Source organism: Euleptes europaea, chromosome 18 (genome assembly GCF_029931775.1).
Source record: "Euleptes europaea isolate rEulEur1 chromosome 18, rEulEur1.hap1, whole genome shotgun sequence".
Taxonomy (NCBI): domain Eukaryota; kingdom Metazoa; phylum Chordata; class Lepidosauria; order Squamata; family Sphaerodactylidae; genus Euleptes; species Euleptes europaea.
In genome coordinates, this window is record NC_079329.1 from 20791716 (window position 1) to 20809179 (window position 17464).

Consider the following 17464-nt stretch of genomic DNA (forward strand, 5'->3'; position numbering starts at 1 on the left):
GCCACTGGGCTCCTTTCTCTTCTAGAGATGTGCAAGTTCAGTGTGATGGGTGGAGGAGCTGGATATATCTGATCAATATGTATATAATGGAGACGCCTGAACATTGTGGGGCAAACAACACAGCAAAATCTTCAGATTTGCAATTTCATCCTCAAGAACAGCCATAGGAGGACCTGATCCATTCGGGAGCCCTGGCCCTGGGGAAGGAGAAAGCGGAATACCCTTCCAACCAACACACTGTTTCCTCATCAGAATTGGTTGTTGTTGTTTTTTGCTGCCAAGTCACAGCTGACTAATGGTGACCCCACAGGGTTTTCAAGGCAAGAGACCCTTGGAGGTGGTTTGCCATTGCCTGCTTCTGTGTCACGACCCTGGTGTTCATGGAATCATAGAATAGAACCACAGAGTCGGAAGGGACCAACAGGGTCATCTAGTCCAACCCCTTGCACAATGCAGGAGATTCACAACCACCTCCCCCCCACACACACACCCAGGGACCCCTACTCCATGCCCAGAAGATGGCCAAGATGCCCTCCCTCTCATGATCTGCCTAAGGCCATAGAATCATCATTGCTGACAGATGGTCATCTAGCCTCTGCTTTAAAACCTCCAGGGAAAGAGAGCTCACCACCTCCCGAGGAAGCCTGTTAAAGTGAGGAACCATTCTGTTAGAAAATTCTTCTTAATGTCCAGACGAAAACTCTTTTGATTTAATTTCAACCTTGGAGGTCTCCCATTCCTTGGAGGTCTCCCATCCAAATACTTGCCAGGGTAAGAGCTGAGAATATGCAACTAGCCTGAGGTCACCCAGCAAGCCTCCGTGGCATGAGTGGGGATTTGAACCTGGGTTTCCCAGGTCCTAGTCTGACACCTTAACCACTACACCACGCTGGCCCTCTCATCAGAAATGCCCCTTCCAATTGCCTGCGTCATTTTTCTTTTCCCTACCAGAGCTGCAGGCAGCCTAGAAGGGGGTGTTTCCAGTCAGGGAAACAGCATGACGTGGTGTAGTGAATAGTGTGTCAGATTAGGGTCGGGGATACGTGGATGCAAATCCTTATTCTGCCATACGGCATGCCCTGGGTGACCTTGGGTCAGTCATTTCGGCCTAACCCACCTAGCAGGGTTGTTGTGAGGATAAAAATGGAGGAAGGGAGAGGAATGTGCGCTGCCCTGAGGTCCTTGGTGGAGCAATGAAATAAAAATGTAAAGGGTAGATGGGGGGAGAGGTTAAATCCCCCCCTTTCCCAGTGCCCTCACCCAGATTAATGTACATAGTTAGGGTTGCCAGGTCCCTCTTCGCCACCGGCGGGAGGTTTTTGGGGCAGAGCCTGAGGAGGGTGGGGTTTGGGGAGGAGAAGGACCTCAATGTCATAGAGTCCAATTGCCAAAGCGGCCATTTTTCTCCAGGGGAACGGATCTCTATCGACTGGAGACCGGTTGTAATAGCAGGAGGTCTCCAGCCACCATCTGGAGGTTGGCAACCCTATACATAGTGTGGCCAACTTTTAGAGCCAGATTCCGCATCTGGAGTTCCAGTGAACTCCAGCATCGCATCTACTTGGGCTCTAAGGTACCGTATGACGCACAGGCGCAACTGCTGAGGTTCATTTTGAATTAACAGCATATTGTAGAACAATCCTGGGTTCCTGCCCCCCACACATAATAGACTTCTTGCTTTAAAATCCACAGAGGGCACGCCGTGGCAGAGTAAATTCATGCAGCTGGCAGAGTAGAATCTTGGGCAAATGAAACTATACGTCATGCAGGAGAGCTGCAATTAGGTTTCACTATGTTTACTTTAAGACCAAAAACCGCCGCAGGGGCATGCGTAATTGCGATCGGGACTGCGCTGCTGACGGGAAGGAATGAACCTTTCCCCCCTGTGCCGTATTCCTGATTAAAAAGAACAAAACGGGGAAAAAAAACCCATTCCTGAAGGTTCCCTTACCAGTGAGGGAAGAAAGATAGGTGTAACATAGCAGCTTCAGGGATGGGAGTAGGGTTGCCAACCTCCAGGTGGTGGCTGGAGATCTCCCGCTATTACAACTGATCCTCAGGTGACAGAGATGATGAAAAAGAAGAGCTGGTTTTTATATGCCAACTTTCTCTACCACTTAAGGGAGACTCAAACCAGCTTACAATCACCTTCCCTTCCCCTTCCCACAACAGACACCCTGTGAGGTAGGTGGGGCTGAGAGAGCTCTAAGAGAGCTGTGACTAGCCCAAGGTCACCCAGCTGGCTTCATGTGGAGGAGTGGGGAATCAAACCCGGTTCTCCAGATCAGAGTCCCTGGAGAAAAGGGCTGCTTTGCCCATTGGACTCTATGGCATTGAAGTCCCTCCCCTCTCCAGACCCCACCTTTCTCAGGCTCCACCCCCAAAATCTCCAATTAATTCCCAACTCGGAGTTGGCAACCCTAGATGGGAGGTAGCATGGTGTAGTGTCAGACTGGAGTCCGAGAGACTCCAGTTCAAATCCTGACTCGGCCATGGAAGCTCACTGGGTGACCTAGGGACAGTCAGTCTCTCTCAGGCTAACCTACCACACAGGGTTGTGAGGATACAGAGCCACTTTCGGTTTCAGGCCCTCCCTGCTGCCCTGATGCTGCTCTTCCTGTGCTTATAGCACCATCGAGTCTAGGGTTGCCAACCTCCAGGTGGTGTCAGGAGATCTCCTGCTATTACAACTGATCTCCAGCCGATAGAGATCAGTTCACCGGGAGAAAATAACATTTTCAAACACTTAATACATTGCTGGGAATACAAAGTGCGGTAACCCCCATCACTTTTAAAGGGTTTTTGGATACCACGGCTTATAAATGGTTGGAAGATGTCTTCACAGCTAAAGGGGCCAAACAAAGTGCGGACAGTATTTTTTATAACGTTTTCAAACTCTTAATACATCGCTGGGAATACATAGAAAGCGCGAACAGTATTTTTTATAACATTTTCAAACTCTTAATACATCGCTGGGAATACAAGTGCGGTAACCCCCGATGTTTCGCGGAGCACCAAGTGCTCCTTGGAACACTGTTTGGGAACCTCTACTTAAACAATAGATTTAGAATTATGCTGCTCTAAGGGAGAAAGGAAAGGAATTAGGGGATCTGAGGCAGGTGGCAGATTGGGGGTGGGTGACAGCCACCCCCCTCACCAGCCAGCTAGCTGCCCACCTGCCGCTCACGCAATTGCCACCCCCTGCCTGGGAACCTGACGGGATGTTCCCCTTCACTCCCCTCACACAGCATACAAGCCAGCCGGTTCCCAACTTCTCACGAGATTTCTAATTCCCACCAGAGTTTAGCCACCATTAGCCACCTGTTGCTAGGGCAACTAAAATGGTGGCCAAACTCTTACGAGAGGAAGCAATCTTGTGGGAGTTCAGGAAACCTTATAAGTAGGGTTGCCAGCATCCAGGTAGTAGCAGGAGATCTCCTGCTATTACAACTGATCCCCAGCCGAAAGAGATCAGTTCACCTGGAGAGAATGCCCGTTTTGGCAACTGAATTCTATGGCATTGAAGTCCCTCCCCTCCCCAAACCCTGCCCTCCTCAGGCTCCACGCCCCAAAAACCTCCCGTTGGTGGCTAAGGGGGTCCTGGCAATCCTACTTATAAGGCATGTTCGGCTTTCCATACTGTTTTGTAAGACACAGGTAGAATACCCGAGGTTGGGTAAAATGAAAAAAAAATAAAAATCTGTATCTAGATAGATAGATAGATAGATAGATAGATAGATATAAATACTGTAAATATAATTTATTGGAGGCGCTATGTAAAGGTTAAAAAGGTTAAAAATATTTTAAAAACATTAAAATAGCCCAATGGCATATCCTAAGGTTGACATCTGTAACACATTAATGCATGAAGCTAAATACTGTAAATATAATTTATTGGAGGCGCTATGTAAAGGTTAAAAATATTTAAAAAACATTAAAATAGCCCAATGGCATATCCCAAGGTTGACATCTGTAACACATTATCGCATGAAGCTGCCTTGTACTGAATCAGACCCTTGGTCCATCAAAGTCAGGATTGTCTACTCAGACTGGCAGCAGCTCTCCGGGGTCTCAGGCAGGGGTCTTTCACATCTACTACCTGCCTGGTCCCTTTTAACTGGAGGTGTCGGGGATTGAACCTGGGACCTTCTGCATGTCAAGCAGATGCTCTGTCACTGAGCCACGGCCCCAGCCACCAAGTCTGTTAAAATCACCACAATAGGAAATAAGGAGAGCAGCTTTTTCTGGCTCCAGGGCAGGAGCTGTGGAAGCAGGGGTAAGACACAGAGTTGGGGTGGGGGTGATAAAACACTCTGAGCCACCCCAGAAACTATTTATGTACGCAATGTCCTACACGGAAATTTCATGTAGGAAATTTATCTTCTGAGAAGCAGTCTTGAAGACTCCCTGTCCAAGTGTGGAATTAGGGTTAAGAAGCAGGGGAAAGTCTTTGGAGAAGAATAGGGCCCGTATGCAACCATATTAATGGACCCCGACGTCCCGTTGTCTCCCCTCTTCCAGTTCCGCTACAAGACCCGAGTTTACAAACAGACCAACCTGGATGAGAAGCAGCTTGCGAAACTCCATACTAAGGTAAGAAGAGAGACTTTTTCAACACTTCCAGCAGAAACAAAACAAAAAGAAAGCTGTATGCTAAGGAAAGTCTAGGCGTGGCTCTCAAAAACCCTAGCTGTTTTATAGTCACGGCATTCAAATCCTATGACCCTCAATGTTCTGTGATGAAAATAAATTATGTAAACAGGATAGCTGTGTACAAATTTGCTTCATTTCAGTGCTTAGCAACAGCAGCAAGATTCAGAGACCCCCCCGCCAGGGATCTCAGGGCATCCTGAAGTTCTTTGCAAGAACAGAGGGCAAACGCCTCTCTCACCCATCTGGCTGATGCGAAAATGGAGCCTACTCAGCTTTCTAGGAACTGGGGCAGGAGCTCTCCGCCTCGGGGAAAGGGGATGGAATTAGGAACGTCGCCTAGATTCCAGATCGCCTTAGAGCATTAGACAGAAACGTGTTGCTTGGTTGCCGGGATCCATTAGCACAGCCCTAGGACCTCTAATTGGCTGTGGTACAGTCCTAATAAAGTTGTCATACTTCCTTCAGGTATAATGTTGAACCGGTTTTCACTCTATTTTCCAGTGCAAAGGATTTTGGTACGGAGACAGTCCAAACACAATACTAGCCAGGGGCAGTTTTCAATTGAATATCGTACATTCAGGTTTTCAGCTGGTCTCTATATTTCTGCAAGCAGTTCCAAAAGTTTTTCCAGGCCTTTTCCTGCCCCTGTTGAACGGGCCTCTGTCTAGGGGCCAAACTACACAATATGGCTTTTGGCAAGTCAGTCCAGTCCTTGCAGCCACACGACAGTTGCAAGGAATGTCGTTTTGAAATTTGGCAGGAGCCCAATTTGTAGGGTTGCCAGCCTCCAGGTGGTGGCTGGAGATCTCCTGGGATTGCAACTGATCTCCAGGCAACAGAGATCAATTCAGCTGGAGAAAATGGCCGCTTTGGAAGGTAGACTCGATGGCATTATACCCCGTTGAAGTCCCTCCCCTCCCCAAACCTACATGGACACATGAAGCTGCCTTATACTGAATCAGACCACGGGTCTATCACAGTCAGTACTGTCTACTCAGACTGGCAGCTGCTCTCCAGGGTCTCAGGCAGAGGTCTTTCACATTACCCTGCCCTCCTCAGGCTCTACCCCAAAAATCTCCAGGCATTTCCCAACCCGGAGCTGGCAACCCTACCAATTGTGTGTGTTAAATGCCGTCAAGTCGCTTCCGACTCATGGTGACCCTATGAATCAATGCCCTCCAAAATGTTTGGCTCCTAGATAGAGGCCAGTTCAACAGGGAAAGGAAGACAGTTGGCCTGTTTTGGTTAGGGCAAATAATGTGAAGGGGGGAGCAAGAGCCCCATCTCCCCTCACACCAGACCCAACCTGCCAAAAAATGTATTGTGTAATTTGCCCTAGAAGTTGATAACCAATAAGGAATTTTCCTGCTGTCTCTGGTACAAAGTACTTCCAGTCGGTGGCAAGGGTGACCAGAACTCAGATCAGGGACTTTTGGGTTCTGGCCCTGTAGAATCAGCTTCCCCCGAAGGCTGACCTTGTAGGTTGGTAGAGACAATACAAGTACGACCTTATTTCTTGCTTGGTCCAATCCCTTTCCCTTGTGCGTGGAGCTAAGATCGGTTTTGGAAGTCTTCGAGCTAACTACGGTTTGTTGTGATGTCCAAACCTGGACACTTCAACTGATTTGGGATGCAAAAAATTTGGAGTTTGCTTCCTCCCCGTAAACTGGGATTCCAAACCAATGTTAAGCTGGGTTTAGGATCCCAGTTTGTGAGCAAGAAACAAAGTCCAATTTGCGAAAGAGCATACATTTGAACGTTGCAACAAGGTATGGTTAGATCAAAAGACTTCCTGAATCCAGAAGTCTTCAGTCTGGGCTCTGCACGCACGAGGAGGACAGGAAGGAGGGATATGATTAGGAAATTAATCATGTTTAAGCTTGTCACAAGCTCCAGTCTGAATGCAGAGGTTAATGTTTAATGGTGCAGTCTATGCTCTGCATAAATCTGCACTGTAATTCCCCACCCCCCAAACTGGCAACTTTTTCCAGCTATGGTCTGTATACAAGACAAGAAAATTAAAGCTGGGATTTTCAGCACTTCTTTCAAGCACTTAGAGCTTGTCTTACGGCTTGAATTTATTCTGATGGCATGAGTTTACAGCCTCCCACTCCAGAGTTTGCATATGCTTAGGGTTGCCCACCTCCAGGTACTACCTGGAGATCTCCTGCTACTACAACTGATCTCCAGCCGATAGAGATCAGTTCACCTGGAGAAAATGGCCGCTTTGGCAATTGGATGCTGTGGCATTGAAGTCCCTCCCCTCCCCAAGCCCCTCCCTCCTCAGGCTCCTCCCCAAGAACCTCCTGCCAGTTGCCTACTGGCAGAGGATGGGGGGTAGGATTGCCAGATCCAGGTTGGGAAACTCCTGGAGATTTGGGGATGAAGCCTGAGGAGGACAGGGACCTCAGTGGGGTACAAGGCCACAGAGTCCACCCTCCAAAGCAGCCATTTCCTCCAGGGGAACTGATCTGGAGATGAGGTGTAACTCCAGGGGATCCCCGGGTCTCACCTGGAGGCTAGCATCCCTACATAGGGCCCACCTTCCAAAACCATTTTCTCCAGTGGAGCTGATCCAGTGGAGCTGATCTCTGTAGTCTGGAGATCAGCTGTAATTCCAGGAGAACTCCAGCCCTCGCCTGGAGGTTGGCACCCCAATTCTGACCACTGTACCAGAACCGTAACAGTTTTATTGCATTCGCTCAAAGCCCTAGCAGAACAATCAAAACGACAAGCAAATAAAACAGGACAATCGCAGCATCAAGTAAAATCAATTAAATATCCATTAGAAGATTGAACTACAGAATAAAACACAGGCTTTATAGCTAAAAGAAGCAGAATTAACGATAGTTTACTGTTCCTATAATAATGAGTGATCCAGGACCAAACCAGCATGTTGTAGTGGTTAAAAACGGTGGTTTGGAGTGGTGGACTCTAATCTGGAGAACCAGGTTCGATTCCCCACTCCTCCACATGAGCGGCGGGTAGAGAAAGTCGACATATAAAAACCAACCCTTCTCTTTTTGCATAAGAGGATTTTGAACTGAATCTTTATAACCCGGGCCACAACCTTTGCCAATTGTAGCGTTGCCCATTTATCTCTATCACCCCACTGACTGAAATGCCGATTCTCCTCCGCTGAAATGGATTGGGGGAGATGTTGCGGGCAGGGGGGCTCCATGCTCACGCTGAAGATCCTATGCCCATCCCAAAGTTCTGGGTGGCTTGGGGTGAAAACGCACGGTCGCTTTAGCCTCCTTCATTGCCTGTTTCAGCCAGGATTTTGACAGGATCGAACGCACGTTTGGCGAAAACGCATGCGTTCGATCCTGGCTGAAACGGAATGAAGGAGGCTAAAGCGACCGTGTGTTTTCGCCCTTACAGCGCAATCCTAAACAGTCACACCCTTCTACTTCCAGTGAAGTCGTTGGGCTTAGAAGGGTGTAACCTGGCTTGGGGTGGCCCCGTTAAGCACCAGGCCCAGCTCTGCTGTGTTCCTCTTTTCAACCCGCAGTATTCTGTCCCCTCCCTTCCCTGCCCCCCAATGGCTGTCACTGGCAAATGACACTGGCAAATCTTTCTCCAGACGGGGTTGAAGAAGTTCCTAGAGTACGTCCAGCACGGAGCGGCTGAGAAAGTGGCTCGACTTCTGGATAAAGGGCTTGACCCCAACTATCACGACTCGGACACTGGGGGTAAGTGTTGGGGGGGCACAAAGAGGGAGGGAAGGGGAACCTCGGACGCTGGTCGCACAACCTCCTGCAATAGTGACCCCCTGGGCTTTCTCTGCAGAAACACCTTTGACATTAGCAGTGCAGCTGGATGGAACGATCGATGTGATTCGGTTGCTGTGCCTTGGTGGCGCCCACATTGACTTTCGGGCCAGAGATGGATCCACCGCGCTGCACAAAGCTGTGTGCTCGCACCACTACGCAGCCCTGATGGTAATACTGCTTGCTTAGTCCTCTGGCGCCACAATAAAGTTGAGAGTTAAGTTGCTGGTGATGCGAAGGGAACACATCTAGGCCTTTTATGCGGGGACGTGGTCACCCCCGCCGACTGCTTCGGGGCGTCCTTTTGATTATCATGCCTTTCCTGACCGTCAGAGGTCGCCTCGCTCTCCCAGCGTGTTTTGCTGGCATTTTCCAGATTCTGGCTAAAACAACATCTGGAAAACACGGGCAGAATGTGTGGGAAGAGCGAGGCGACCTCTAATGGTCGCGAAAGGCATGCATGATCAGTAGGAAGCCCTGAAGCAGTAGGCAGGGTTGACCGCGGGGGGTGGGGACGTCCTTGCATAATAGTCCATGTAGATACTGTCAGATATCACCTACCTACCTACTGCCAAGATTTGCACCATTGGCAGATCTTCTGGGTTGCCTTTGGGTACCTGGCCCCACTGTGCAAATGTTTTGATCCGCACTGTGGAGTCAAGTGTAGAATTTCATATGTGATGCCCCAGTGAACTCTTGATCATTTAACAGTGCTAATGTTGTGTATATAAGACACTGGCTTGTATCCAGCCTCGACCTTTCCATGGGCTTGAAGATTTCCATCCACAGAGTGTCATTTCCCCCACTTCCCTCCTCTTCCAGCCCTCCCCACATTCTGCTCTTTGGGGAAAGGGGACAGGCAGGGACAGGATTTCAGGAGGCATTCTGGACTGCCGCAGGAGTGGGGAGGCAGGAAAATCATTCTCCTTGGGTGGAAATCTTTGCACCCACAGAAGCACTTCATATGGATGCAACCCACTGGCGGGAGGGGGAGCAAAATTTTAATTTGCCTAAGCCAGCCCTCCCCCCAAATGCCTTTGCCATTCATGTTTTCCCGCCTGCATCCCTCAGGCACTCTTGGATTTGGGGGGCTCCCCCAATTACAAGGACCGCCGTGGGCTGACTCCGCTCTACCACACAGCCATGGTTGGAGGCGACCCACGCTGCTGCGAGCTTCTGCTCTACAATCGGGCCCACATCGGCACCACTGACGAGAATGGGTGGCAGGAGATACACCAGGTGAGAGCGCCTCTGATATTCCCGACTGCTGATAATGAAAACCAAAAGGACTGATCGCAGTCAGGATTGGTTCCAAGGCTTACAGTGCATTCCTGAGAGGAAAACCAAAACCTCCCTGCGGCATAAAAATCTGTGAAACCCTTCAAAAATAAAAAGGGGCATTCCCGGCCCAAAAGGTGGCTCCTCCCTCGGCCCGGTGTCGGAACGCCCCGGGAACGCCTCCTGGGATGCCATAACGCTCCGGGAATGCCTCCCAGAATGCCGGCATGGTTTGTGATGCCAGAGGGATGCCAGCGGAAGGCCCCGTTAGCATCCTGGGGTGGTGCTGCCATGGCAGCGACCGGCAACCGGTGTCCGGGCCTTCCCCCCGGCGTTGTGGCCATTAACGCTGGCGTAGGCTGCTCAGACGCCAGCACAGGGGGGCTGGACGCCGGCGCTGTGCCTTCCTGGCCTCCTAAGGGCTTTCGCCCTTCAGGCTCATGAATGCACTGTTACAACTGAGGGGGGTAGCTATGTCCTGCATCTGATTGTTTGTTTCACACATGCGCCCCTCCCCAAGTTCCTGAATTTTGTTTTTCCGTGTACCAGGCTTGCCAACATGGGCATTCCCAGCACTTGGAACACCTGCTGTTCTATGGTGCTGAGCCAGGGGCGCAGAATGCATCTGGGAATACGGCACTGCACATCTGCGCACTCTACAATAAGGTAGGTAAGCATGATGACACATGTAACGTTTTTAGAGCATCCAGGGTGGTCCAGAAGCGCCTTCAGAAGCGCCTTCAGAAGAGCCAGCGTGGTGTAGTGGCTAAGAGTGGCGGTTTGGAGCGGTGGACTCTAATTTGGAGAACCAGGTTTGATTCCCCGCTCCTCCACATGAGTGGCAGACTCTAATCTGGTGAACCGGGTTGGTTTCCCCACTCCTACACATGAGCGGCGGATGCTAATTTGGTGAACCAGGTTGGTTTCCCCACTCCTACACATGAAGCCAGCTGGGTGACCTTGGGCTAGTCACAGTTCTATTAAGAGCTCTCTCAGCCCCACCTATCTCACTGGGTGTTTGTTGTGCGGAGGGGAAGGGAAGGTGATTGTAAGCCGGTTTGATTCTGCCCTAAGGGGTAGAGAAACTCGGCATATAAAAACCAACTCTTCTTCTTCAAGTCCAAACATACCTTGCCTCTCCCAGGATCGAGAACTCCCACCGTTTCTGTAGCATTAAAATAGAAGCTGGCTGTACACCGTGCTGGTTGGTTGCCCTTTCCTGTCACTAAGAAACAGCCCACCCACCCATCCCTGGAGCGGTTTTGCACTTTATAATGGGGGTTGGGGGAAAATCCATTTTGATAAGATGATGAATGAACAGAGCAGTGTATGAATATTCATATCGTGCTTTAAAATAATTAAACAATGCAGAGAGCCTTCCTAAAGCATAGTGGGAGGGGCAAGGTGGATGGCTGAGCGAGCTTTCAATTCGCTGGTGGACGCACCCGTCATTTCAGTCACAAAGCTGGCAGAAGCCAGACTGCCTCAGCAGCCTGTGAGTCCGCCGTGAGCTCTGTTTCAAGACCACAGAGCTCCTGTACCCTGCACCTTTCCGATATGAACACTTAGCAGAAAGAAGCCCTATTCTGCCAGAATATCCAAAATCCTGTCGTTGGAATGCGGCTTGCAGAAACACCAACATCTGCATTGTGTATTTCTTCTACAAGCATTATCCGGATTGAACACTTTAGAGGCCATTTATGCAGGGTCAATTCTGATGCTCGCTCAATGCTCTCTTTTTTTAATGTGACCTTTAAAATGCCTATGGCTACCTTGCAGCTGTGATTTTGCATGCTTCCTTGAGGGGATTCTTCGCTGCGGGGGCGGAGCAAACACAAACGGTCGCGTTAAAGGGGCTCTTAAGAAATGCAAAGCAGGTATGCGCCGGCTTTGCAGTCACTTCCTGAATGACGGTTCAGCGTGAACAACTCAAAACAACTCAGCCTGGAACACACTGCTAATCACCAAGCCTAAATGGCCTTTGGGGGGGGGTTTTGCAGGAATTTCTGCAGGGTTTGGGCACTTATTTATTTATTTACTTTATAGAGACATTCGAGGGAGAGAGTTTTGAGCTATTATTCTGCCCTCATACAAACCTATGATGAGGCCACACTTGGAATACTGTGTACAGTTCTGGTCACCGCCCCTAAAAAAGGATATTGCTGAGCTTGAGAAGGTGCAGTTTTCCCTCAGTTTTTCCATCTATGCAATGGGAAGAATGGTGTGCTTTGTCTACCTCACTGAGACTGTGTAAGAAGAGAAGTGAAATCACACTGTCTACTTGAACTTGGGTTTTGCCAATGTAAATGCATTCTCAGCACAGCTCCCATCTCCATGAGTCCCCAAGTGTGCACACTTGTTCGTTCAGGGTGTTGTGGGTAGATGTTGTACCTTGTTTATTCCTCATCTCTCTCCCAACCCCCAGGAGAGCTGTGCCCGTATCCTGCTCTACCGGGGAGCTAACAAAGAAATCAAGAACAACCATGGTCAGACGGCGTTCCAGGTGCGTGGCGAATGGGGTTCCGAAGAGAGTGGGGCATGCTGACCCCCATTTGAGCCTAAGAGCCTGTCTTCAGTGCTAGAGATCATGTTTAGGAGTAACCTCCAGTTTATCATTTTGCAGGGACCCATGGTACATTTTCTTATATATCTCACAAGGGACCAGGAGTGTAAACAATCTCTCAAACATGCAGTGGCCTTCTAAACATTACAGTTCAGCTGACATGTCTTTAAAAGGGTGTTAGGTTCATGATGGAGTGAACACATGAACACACATGAAGCTGCCCCACACTGAATCAGACCCTTGGTCCATCAAAGTGGGAGGTAATTGTGAATTTCCTGCATTGTGCAGGGGTTGGACTAGATGACCCTGATGGTCCCTTCCAACTCTATGATTCTATGAAAGTCAGTATTGTCTACTCAGACTGGCAGCGACTCTCCAGGGTCTCAGACAGAGGTCTTTCAGATCACCTACTTGCCTAGTCCCTTTAACTGGAGATGCTGGGGGTTGAACCTGGGGCCTTCTGCATGCCAAGCAGATGCTCTACCACTGAGCCACAGCCCCTCCCCACAGCTCTCCAGGGTCTCAGGCAGAGGTCTTTCACAACACCTACCTGCCTAGTCCCTTTAACTGGAGATGCTGGGGATTGAACCCGGGACCTTCTGCATGCCAAGCAGATGCTGTACCACTGAGCCATGGCCCCTCCCTTAAGGAGTGGACCAGCAATGGTAACTGAAGGGAACCTTGATGTACAAAGGCCGTAAACCTCTAAAACTCAGCGCTAGGAGGCAACATCAGGAAAAGCGTTGGCCTCTGTGCCCGGTTTGTTGGCCTTCACATGAAACAGAATTCTGGACTAAATGGACCACTGGTCTGACCCAGCAGGGCTCTTCCTATGTTCTTTCGACATTTCTTACCATGTTTTTTGGAGCATGGGATCTGGTACTAAGATCCCCCACACACAGAGACGCATACTTTATCCCCTTTCTTCCAACATTGCAGGGTGTATGTGTGAAATGTCATAAAGTCGCTGCCAACTGACAGCGACCACAGCAAGAGATTTTCAAGGCAAGTGAGAGGCAGAGGTGGTTTGCCATTGCCTTCCTCTGCAGAGTCTTCCTTGGGGGTCTCCTTTCCAAGAGCCAGCATGGTGTAGTGGTTAAGAGCGGTGGTTTGGAGAAGTGGACTCTGATCTGGAGAACTGGGTTTGATTCCCCCACTCCTCCACATGAGCGGCGGAGGCTAATCTGATGAACCAAATTGGTTTCCCCACTCCTACACATAAGGCCAGCTGGGTGACCTTGGGCTAGTCACAGCTGTCTCAGCCCCACCTACCTCACAGGGTGTCTGTTGTGGGGAGGGGAAGTGAAGGTGATTGTGAGCTGGTTTGATTCACCCTTAAGTGGTAGAGAAAGTCGGCATATAAAAACCAACTCTTCTTCTTTTTCTACCAAACTTGCTTAGCTTGAGAGATCTGAGGAGATCAGGCTATACCATGCTGCCTTCCCTCACCTCAGCCTGGCCCTATCTTTAATGCACCGGAGATATGATGAAGGGGGGAAGGAAAGCTGTGACGAGGACATTGGGGTCTCTACCATCTCCTTGAACCTAATCTGAAGGGGCATTGGTGAAAGCCATGCTCCCCCACACACACAGCAAGAGTCAGAAGGTGGCCTGGGGTTAGGGTTGCCAATTTCCAGGTGGTGAGGTAAGAAAGACTCACTAAAACTGTAAAGCTAAGCTGTATCAAAAAACAGTAGTAGGCTCTAGATACAAAATGACAATGTATTAATAGAATAAACTCAATCAGTGAAGGACAATATATACAAAAGCAGTCAATGAAATTGCAAAAGAGTAACAAGCCTCAAGCAAGCAACAAGGTGTACCCAAAATAATAAACAAGAGCGATACAAAGTACTTCAAACATGCAAACTATGCTACACAGCAGAAAACAGGTCATGTGTGCTCAACAAAGTTCCTTCAGAGTGGAAAACCCCACTCAAAAAGCCGTGGGTTTCGGCTTGGCTGGACGCTTTTCCTGGTAAAGTTCGTCAGGCAAGAAATGTTGGAAACACCTTTCCGGATAAATCTCAGCACTTTCACCACTAAAAAGTGGCTTTATCAGCCTTAAAGAAATACAGTCATTCACAATCTAGAAAAGGGCAAGAGTCCAGTAGCACCTTAAAGACTAACAAAAATATTTTCTGGTAGGGTATGAGCTTTTGTGAGCCACAGCTCACTTCTTCAGATACAGCTAGAATGTGAATCCATCTGTCTTTAAGTAGAGGAGAGTGAATTCAGACAAGCAATAGTATGTAAATGTTAACAGTATGTAAATGTGAATAGCAGGCGTGATGGGATTAGGTGTGGTATGCAGAAGAGTCTGTGATGTCCAGGGGAGAGATGGGTGTGGAGAAATCAGCATTGGTAATGAGCCATGAATGCAAGGTCTTTATTCAGCCCAGGTAAATGCATTGACTTTAGTTTGAATATCAACTGTAATTCAACAGTTTCTCTTTCCAATCTCCCTCTGAAATTCCTTTGTAAGAGAACTGCTACTCTTAAATCTGCAACTATTTTATCAATTTTGAAATTCCTTCTGCTGCTCCCATAATGGGCTAAGTACCACTCTGAAGGAGCTTTGTTGAGCACGCATGAGCTGTTTTCTGCTGTGTAGCATAGTTTGCATGTTTGAAGTACTTTGTATTGCTCTTGTTTACTATTTTGGGTACACGTTGTTGCTTGCTTGAGGCTTGTTACTCTTTTGTCAATTTCATTGACTGCTTTTGTATATATTGTCCTTCACTGATTGTGTTTATTCCATTAATACATTGTCATTTTGTATCTAGAGCCTACTACTGTTTTTTGATACAATCTCCAGGTGGTGGCTGGAGATCTCCTGCTATTAGAACTGCTCTCCAACCGATAGCGATCAGTTCCCCTGGAGAAAATGGCTGCTTTGGCAAATGGACTCTACGGCATTGAAGTCCCTCCCTTGTCCAAACCCTTCCCTCTTGACCTGGATAGCCCCAGGCTAGCCTGATCCTGTCAGATCTCAGAAGCTAAGCAGGGTCAGCCCTGGCTAGTATTTGGATGGGAGACTTCCAAGGAATACCAGGGTCACTATGCAGAGGAAGGCAATGGCAAACCACCTCTGAACATCTCTAGACTTGAAAACCCTACAGGGTCGCCATGAGTCAGCTGTGATTTGAAAGCAAAAACAATCTGTAAACCTCTTTTAGGCCCAACTGAAGCAGATGTCTACTGGCAGTAGGGTTGCCAACCTCCAGGTGGTGGCTGGAGATCTCCCACGATGACAACTGATCTCCAGTCGGTAAAGATCAGTTCCCTTGGAGAAAATGGCCGCTTTGGCAATTGGACTCTACAGCATTGAAGCCCCTCCCCTCTCCAAACACCACCCTCCTCAGGCACACACACACACACACCAAAAAAACTCCAGGTATTTCCCAACTTTGAGTTGGCAACCCTAACGGTCAGCCTGCAAGACAGTACAAGCATATGTTAGGTTCAGGGTGACCGTAGGCTGGCCCCTGTATAAATGTGAAAAGGAGCATTTGACCACATTTACTCAAGTGTCTGTGCTTTCACACATAAACAAGTGTGAGGGAGAAGCTTGGTTTGTTTTGTTTTTTTGCAGAATATGGAGCATGCCATGGTTGGAGCAAAACCTTGCCCTTTTCCACCCCTCCCCTCACTGCTAAGAATGTAAAATATCAAACGTTTAATGGTTTCTATATCGCTGTAAACATTAACCATTCCTCAGACAAGCCCAATCGCCACAGAGAAATCCTCGGTTTCTTGTTGGTCTGTCAGCATATGGAGAAGGATTCATCTCTGATATACATGTGTGTTTGTGTGTGTGTGTGTGTGCGTTTGTCTTTGTATGCGCATATTCCTTCCACATTAGGTAGCGGTCATTGCAGGAAACTTTGAGCTGGGAGAGCTGATCAAGAGCCACCGGGACTCAGATGTAGGTGAGTGCGATATGGGGTGGGAAGGGTAAAGAATGTTTGTGCTATAAATGTGAACTGCAAATTGATTTAAGTTGTCAAGGTTTCTTGTACACACACACACACACACACAAGAAATCTGGGAACTGTAGCTCTCTAAGGAGGCTAAGGAATTCTAACTATGTTTTCAGAACCAAGACAAAACTACAATTTCCAGGGACCTTGGGGGGGGGGAGCGTGCTAAGACAGATGAACTGATTTAAAAATATTTCTCTCAACATAGGGGCCATTTATGCATGGCTGTTTCCTCGCGGTCACCCCGCTGACTACTTGGGGGCTTTGCTTTGATTATGCATGCATTTTCCGACTGTCAGAGGTCGCCTCGCTCTCCCCGCACATTTCCTGGATTTTCTGGATTTGTGTTTAGCCAGCAGCTGGAAAACACAGGGATAACCTGCGGAAATGCATGGGCAAGGTGTCGTCTGACAGTCAGAAAATGCAAGCATAATCAAAGCAAAGCCCCCAAGTAGTCAGCGGGGTGACCGCGAGGAAACAGCCATGCATAAATGGCCTGGTACCCACCAGCAGTGAAATATATCTCCACGCTTCCTCACGTCCTTTTTTTCCGTTTCTTGTCCTTCCATGATTTGTTGGTCATCTCTCTCTGCTTTCTGAAATCAGATCAAACATGGACTGAGAAAGCATGGAGAAATGATGAGGAAAACATGGAAAGACAACAGACAGAAAGCAAAGACATGAGGAAGCATGCACAAAAACTGCTACAGGTCAGCACCAGAATTACAGGAAAAGCTCTGTGTGAAAAGGCCCTCTACCTGCATCCAATAGCACATGCAGCCTTTTCCCCAGACTCCCACATCAACAACTCTGACCCAGCTCTCCCTATACCCTTCCAAGACTTTCAGTGGCATGATGATAGATCACGATGGGTAGCCGTGTTAGTCTGCCACTAGCAGTAGAAAAGAGCAAGAGTCCAGTAGCACCTTATAGACTTAACAAAATTTCTGGAAGGGTATGAGCTTTTGTGAGCCGCAGCTCTCTTCTTCAGATACCAATATTCAGATATGAAAGCTCATACCCTGCCCAAAAATTCAGATACGAAAGCTCATACCCTGCCCAAAAATTCAGATACGAAAGCTCATACCCTGCCCGAAAATTCAGATATGAAAGCTCATACCCTGCCCGAAAATTCAGATATGAAAGCTACCAGAAAATTCAGATATGAAAGCTCATACCCTGCCCGAAAATTCAGATACGAAAGCTCATACCCT

The 17464-nt window shown here is 48.5% G+C and overlaps 1 protein-coding gene across 1 annotated transcript in view; it reads left to right on the forward strand.

Moving 5' to 3' along the window:
* Positions 1-17464, forward strand: part of SHANK1 (SH3 and multiple ankyrin repeat domains 1) — a 120007-nt gene that overhangs the window by 40964 nt on the left and 61579 nt on the right. Inside the window, exons 4-10 of the mRNA XM_056863875.1 lie at positions 4522-4593; positions 8240-8348; positions 8446-8597; positions 9498-9665; positions 10254-10370; positions 12130-12207; positions 16133-16199. Of these exons, the coding sequence (XP_056719853.1) occupies positions 4522-4593; positions 8240-8348; positions 8446-8597; positions 9498-9665; positions 10254-10370; positions 12130-12207; positions 16133-16199 (763 nt within the window). The remainder of the gene's footprint in view (positions 1-4521; positions 4594-8239; positions 8349-8445; positions 8598-9497; positions 9666-10253; positions 10371-12129; positions 12208-16132; positions 16200-17464) is intronic.